Source organism: Anarhichas minor, unplaced genomic scaffold (assembly GCF_050575085.1).
Source record: "Anarhichas minor isolate MPS153535 unplaced genomic scaffold, ASM5057508v1 ptg000026l, whole genome shotgun sequence".
Classification (NCBI taxonomy): Eukaryota; Metazoa; Chordata; class Actinopteri; order Perciformes; family Anarhichadidae; genus Anarhichas; species Anarhichas minor.
In genome coordinates, this window is record NW_027466472.1 from 3,910,512 (window position 1) to 3,916,907 (window position 6,396).

Sequence of the window (6,396 nt, forward strand, 5' to 3'; positions counted from 1 at the left end):
ACTCCTTAACATCTTTCTCTCCCTCCTCTGATCCCCTCCCTTCTCTCACTACTTATAGCCAATCTTTAATATTTATGGCCTCAAAGCTTGAGAAGTGGGTGGGGGCACGGGACTTTACCTCGGCTATGATTGCTTGCGTGTTGTCAGCAACCAAACGAGGGAAGACGAGGGTTGCACTAGAAGGTTGGGGCTGTGAAGCTGCAGCCCTGCGGAGCAGAACAGAGGCTACCCAAATCTCCTCCAAGCCCCCATACTGAAGTGATTAGGCCACAGGAAGCTGAACCTGACATTGCTGACACTAGGCCCCCCTACCACATCCTGCCCCAACATCCACCCACACCACATGACACCACCTCTCTACGCTGACACCCGACTCACCGTGGCAACCACAAGGCTGATTTACATGTTCTGACATTGTTCCAAAGGATGGAAGGGAAGACGATTCAGGACACTCAAGAGAGTGAAGCAAAAGTTAAGAAGAAACCTGAGATCGGTGGAAAAAATAAAAATAAATAATGCTTGTGGCGACAGCCTCTTTTATTGTTTCCCTGTCTCATGGTGTGTTGGCAGATATAAACAGGAAAGAGCAATGCAGCCTGCCAATTTCAAGCCTATTAAGTGTAAGTGGGATAACTACTGCAGGTGCTTTATTTCGGCTGCTGGGATCACATGGATCAAGAGATCTGTGACAGTATGTTGTTATTCATATCAAACCTTCAACAATGATTTATATGTGACTACTGCCCTCCATTACCGCACCATTTCTTTCTTACATATCTAAATAAAATCAAAGAGGAATTGGCATTTTAATAAAAGTTGCTGCTTGCCTCCTCACTAATTAAAGTGGAAACATGCACAAATTGTACTTTTTTCTACCCGATCCAGTACATTTTAGCTTATTTGGAAATACAAGATGCCGTAAAATGAATGGCAAGTTTGGTTTGAGAAGACAATATAGTGATTGATATAACCTTTGTGAAAGAGCACTACTGCCCTCTTGTGATTGGGGTGGAAAGGGCAGAGTTGAGAACATGCAAATGGTCCTTGATTTAACCTTGACAAGATAAACTTTACCCCATTTATGGAATCACGAATGGAATAAAGATGTGGAACTCACTCACTCACTCACAAGAATAAATCATATCCAAACCAATGTTTTTTTTAACTTCTTTAATCTACAATTTGCTTTATTAGCGTCTTAAATCAACAGCAGTTCACTAGAAAGTCTCTGATGGCACATTGGGCTTTTTCTATTTACACATGAGAGTACAAGAAAAAAATTGTTTGCATTCTGCAATACATATTCAGAGAATCAAACAATTAAAATGTGAAGAGTATCTCCCCTGATCATGTAAGGTAAATAACAAACATATTCTATTACATTCAGGTTGAATTAGGCACATTTAGGCATAGAAATATATCTGGTTCTTTTATGAACATTCAGGAATTCCGAACCTGTATTGGAACAAAAACTCCAGATAAGTCTTACTTCTCATTGTAGCTGTTATTTGTTCTCTCTCTGTCTCCCTCGTACTCTCTTGCACCAATCAAAATGTGTGGTTTTTTTTTTTTAAAGTAATGATTGCTCTCTGTTTGACTCCCGTCTCCGGTGAAAGTGTTTCATTTCACTAATGCAGAAGTGAAACCGTCTCGCTGAATACTCTGGGGGCCGTGAAAATAATCAAAACACTGCAAGAACCAGCAAGGAATACAAACTCCAGTTAAGAACAAAGGAAATGGAAATCAATGGCGGGATATGCAGATTTTTTTGACAGCTCGACACGCAAATAATCTTTTGGGAGTTTGCCCTCTGTTGCCTTTGCCAGGTTAAAATAACAACTGAGCAGGGAAATATAAAATGCAGTATGCTGTAGAAAGGGCACAGCATTACACCTACTTTGTTTTGTGTGAAGGTATTACAAAACAATCAATAAAGAATGTACTGCATCGCAAGCAAGGCTGTATTGCCTAAGGCATGGTCATATCTACGAGTGCGCGGCTTCCAACCTCAGGAATTCATTATTTAAAACTGTATTATTGAAAAGCTGCACTTCATGTCTTATGAGCAGTTGTATTTGTCAGTTTGTCGACACTTGAGGAGCTTGAGGAAAGCCTCCATCTTATGGACGTCTTTCTTGAAGCAGCTGAGTAAGGTATAGTCCCTCATTACAGATTCCAGCATCTCCGGCTGCACGTCATACTGGAAGAGGCCTTGCTCGCTGTGGTTTATGGTCAGGATCCCCTCATCCAACATCTGCACGGCAACATTTGGAAACATGGAGTATAACAAATACAAAACCAGGATAAAAGGTGTGTTTTGTTTAGGTTTTAAAGTGAAAGAGGGGAGTCAATTTCTAGTATCCAAAACGTTTACATGCAGTAAATGAAACATATTAAACTGGTGTGGGTTTAGTTATATAACAGTAATCAAGAAAAAAGATTCAACGCACCTTCTTGATGAGGACCACCACCCCTTGCTCCAGACTGATCAGTTTCTCAGACACCCACTTGGTCTTGTTGAGGAGCATGTCAGGAGCGGCATCGTAGCGCTCCAGTGAGGTCTGCAGATAGACCAAAGGCTCGATCCACGACTGGACCAGCATCAGCACAGAGTGGAGCAGCCATTTGTCCTGCAGGGAACACAGGTGAAGTATTGAAAGAACTAAATGAGTTAGCTAATTCAATTTCAAACAGGTACCAAAACATAACGGCCTCAGACACAAAGACAAGAATACATTACAAAACATGACAGAGCTACAGTTCATGTCTTTGTGGGAACATGTATGCCTTGAATGAATAGCAGCCTTGTGCCCTTCACAATTATTGTAAGATAGTAAGGAACAGAAGTGATAAAAAAAAGACAGATGACCTCAATAACAGCATGGCTTTTGATCAAGGGCTCGACAGCTAGAAACCATTCAGCAACAGCAGTGGGTTGAAATGTCATGGGTAAAGCAGTTGAGCCTGCTTAAATTCCCCTAAGCATAGCCGACTCCAAAGCAAGCGCAAATGACCACCATACAAATGGCCATTAAACCGCAGAGCAGGCAATATTTCAGCAGAAAGGGCAGAGGATGAATTATTAACAGTATATGCAGGACATGCAGTTTCATAGATCACATTTACTATCATGGCGATGACATAACTTTCAACCACTACTTTCAATATAGCTACAATTTAGTCCTTACAGATATTGTTTTTGCCATATATACTTGGCCTTTGTTAACCGAAGGAGGATTATTGTGAAACTCCCCATTAACCAGATTACAGTTCGCATCAACCTTTCGCTAAGTGGTTCCATCGAGTTTCCACACTACTGATGAAACTGACATTTGGCCTAAAAGGTCGTGCCTCGTCGGACTGTATTCGAAAACCTCAGTAGGCAAAGACGAAAGAAAAATGAAATGTTATACAGTCAAGTACATTTAAAAGATTTGAAGACCTTTCATTGTAATTAGTGCAAATGACTCATAATTCAGTAGCTGACAGGGGAATAGCTTTAGAAGGAGGGGAGGTTCACTTTCACACTAAGCATTGTTAATAAAAAAAGAAAAGCTTGGGCTCTGCTGCTTCAAAGTGATTTGTGAGCAGACCCGTGTGCTAACAGGCAATGCATTAGCACCACCCAAACACCTGCAAACACGAATGCACACGCACAAGAATTATCAACTCCACTCAGATGCAAACAGACAGACACACAAACACAAAACCATAGACACAAGCAACCACTTATACTTGTATTTCCTTTCCTCGGACAAGGAAACTGCCTCACATACACGCACTGGCACAAAAAAGAGGGGCTGCATGCACACACACACACACACACACACACACACACACACACATACTGCCATTGTTAACAGATTATGATCAAAGCCCTTACAAATTTAAATTTAAAAAAATTCTGTCGCAATCAGCGGCCATGTACTCACAGATATCTGTTGGACTTCATTTTTGGAGCTGGGGATGGGTAAGGTTCGGGTGATGCAGGAATAGCCAGCTTGGTTCATCTGGAACTGCAATGGCAGCGGGATGAACATCTCCTCCTGCAAACCATACAAGCATGGTGGAAAAAAACAAAAACATATGAAAATACACACACCCATCAAGTGCATGCATGTACACCCCCCATACATATTTCTGTTGCAATGCTTTGACTGACCCATTCATTTTCAACTCTCATTAAGGTTAAGCATCCGGAATTTAGAAGCGTTTTCTCTCCTTATTTAAAACTAAAGGTCATACGCATATTGCAATCTGTTAATTTTTGGAATCCTGTCGTTACAATGCAACATGTTATAATACAGGCAAACAACACTTGATTTTTGATTGTTTTGAAAACCTTCAGTTCTCGCAGGTACAGAACTGAACACACAAAAAGGGAAACAATGACAAAAGCTTCAACAATCTCGGCCACTGGAGATACAGCGGAGATTCATTTTGTTCGGCAGCGTGTTCTCATCTGTCGACCGCATGCAGCGTCTTCTCACGAGCAAGTCCTACATCATCCCATTTCAAAGACCATTTTGGATCTCGGGCCGCAGAGTGCAGGGGATTCAACAGGCTGCAAAACCTGTGCTCTCGCTGCTGCAGTATATCATTATCACATTCGTGTGACTCCACTGTAGGCCTGCTTCTTCAATAAAACATCTTTGGCTCAGAGGAGAGATAGAAGATTACTTTGAAGCTTGGCAGCGAGGCGATGATCATGTCAGAATCAAAAGCAAATAACACAGAGTATCTAACAGAAAGTGTCAGTGCCTCTGGTCCAGCGTATTGTGAAAAAGGGCCAACCAAAAGTCATTTTGCTCTCATTGTAGAACTCATGCTAGATTCGGTGATAAAAAAATAACATAGATTGGGAAATGTACGGCAACGTCTTTTTAATTACTTTTGTAGAGTTGTCATGTGAGAAAACAACATCATTCTAGTCCTCTTTGAATGGAAGAAGTTTATCGGAATTTACGACAGTCTATATTCTTTTGTACTACATAAAAGGAAATATCATGCAGCTTCTCACATGCAAAATTCTGCATTGTTGTCACTGTAGCCTTTGACTTAGGTATAATTATTACAGCACTGCTTTTCAAGATGCGGATTCCACATTTCAGAAAAGTATTACAAAAAAAATCATCATGCCCAACTTGAATGAAGAAGAATATTATAGATTTTCTTAGATTGCATTTCAGTTGAATCCTCTCGTTTTAGGCACAATGAAAGCATTTTCTATTGTCAAGTGATGCTCAGTGTGAAGAGTGATTCAGTTTCTCCTGAGGCTATTCAAACACTAAATATATGCCTTCACGGTAACCCCCCACCGCCTCATTACGCAAGTGCAAAGATTCATTTTAGGGAAGTGGACGGTGTTACTCACATACAAAGAGCATGATTCTTCTGAGACACGGTAGATGAGCTCAGCATGCTGGATGACTCGGTCTAGAAGTTTCTCTTGGGAGATGGAAGGGCAGCGGGAGAGGCTACCCGGCTCCTCCCTGCAGTCTAGTGGGATACTTACGGTGAGCAGGTTGGGCCAGAGCAATACAGCCCACACACCCCATTGCATGACTGAAGACAAACACATACACACAGGTGTAACAAACAAACACTCACGCAAACATGCACAAAACACAAAACCCTGCTCATACATGTCTCAATTGTTAGCCTGTAGTTCTACCGGATTTACCTTTTTCTTATCAATTTCATGAATCAAAATCACTGCTGAACTGAATAAACTGCTGTAATTTATATCTGTCAATACAAGTGCAAAACATGCTGTCTTTCTGTCTTCAAGTGCGATGGATTACCTGACACCAAGTGCATTCTGTGAGTCTTCAAGTCCTTCCTAGCTTTTCTATTGTGCTGACTTTCTTTATAAAGCCTGAGCAGGCCATGAATAAAGGAAAAGGTGATTTTGGTCTTGCGTAGGTTCTTGTAAAATGATACTGGTCTTCCCAAAGCAATGCATTTCTCATCTTATGCATAATACTAAGATGGTAACTATAGTCAGGCATGCTAGGCCTAAATAGTATTTTTCCCCATTTCAAGTTACGAAATGTTGGAACTTTATCCAAATATATTTGGCAATACGAAATCTGAATCAGCCGATTTAAAAAAAAGAAATTCAAATATATGTTTTGTACATTTATTTTCCACCTGCATCCTGGTACCATTGGCCAATGATCCACAAATGAAGACTGAGACTGATTCGATTTATCAAACAAAAGCTCAAAATTAGGAATGGTCTGAAAAATGTCAATTTAAACATGCAGGGCAGAGAAGGCTGCAGAAAAGACAGTGTAGAACTGTAATAGACGCAACAAAAAGGGGCTGAATGAATGAGATTGGGGAATCACTGAGATCTAACAAAACCCCTCAAATCTTCTTTTTATTTTGACA

General features: G+C 40.8%; 1 protein-coding gene across 1 annotated transcript; it reads right to left on the reverse strand.

The window, feature by feature from the left end:
- Positions 1–2,059: 2,059 nt before the first annotated feature.
- Positions 2,060–5,820, reverse strand: smtla (somatolactin alpha). Its single transcript, XM_076100411.1, has 5 exons — positions 5,805–5,820; positions 5,375–5,565; positions 3,933–4,046; positions 2,451–2,630; positions 2,060–2,254 (listed from the first exon to the last, which is right to left on the reverse strand). Exons 1-5 carry the CDS (start codon positions 5,818–5,820, stop codon positions 2,060–2,062), a joined length of 696 nt encoding a protein of 231 aa, XP_075956526.1.
- Positions 5,821–6,396: the final 576 nt, after the last annotated feature.

Bases quoted from the DNA above. Each gene is read 5' to 3' on its own strand.
- smtla (XM_076100411.1), bottom strand. The intron at 2,631-3,932 runs GTGAGTACATGG...TGTTCCCTGCAG, and splicing joins ATGAAGTCCAACAGATATCT to GACAAATGGCTGCTCCACTC. The intron at 2,255-2,450 runs GTGCGTTGAATC...GTTGCCGTGCAG, and splicing joins TGGTGGTCCTCATCAAGAAG to ATGTTGGATGAGGGGATCCT.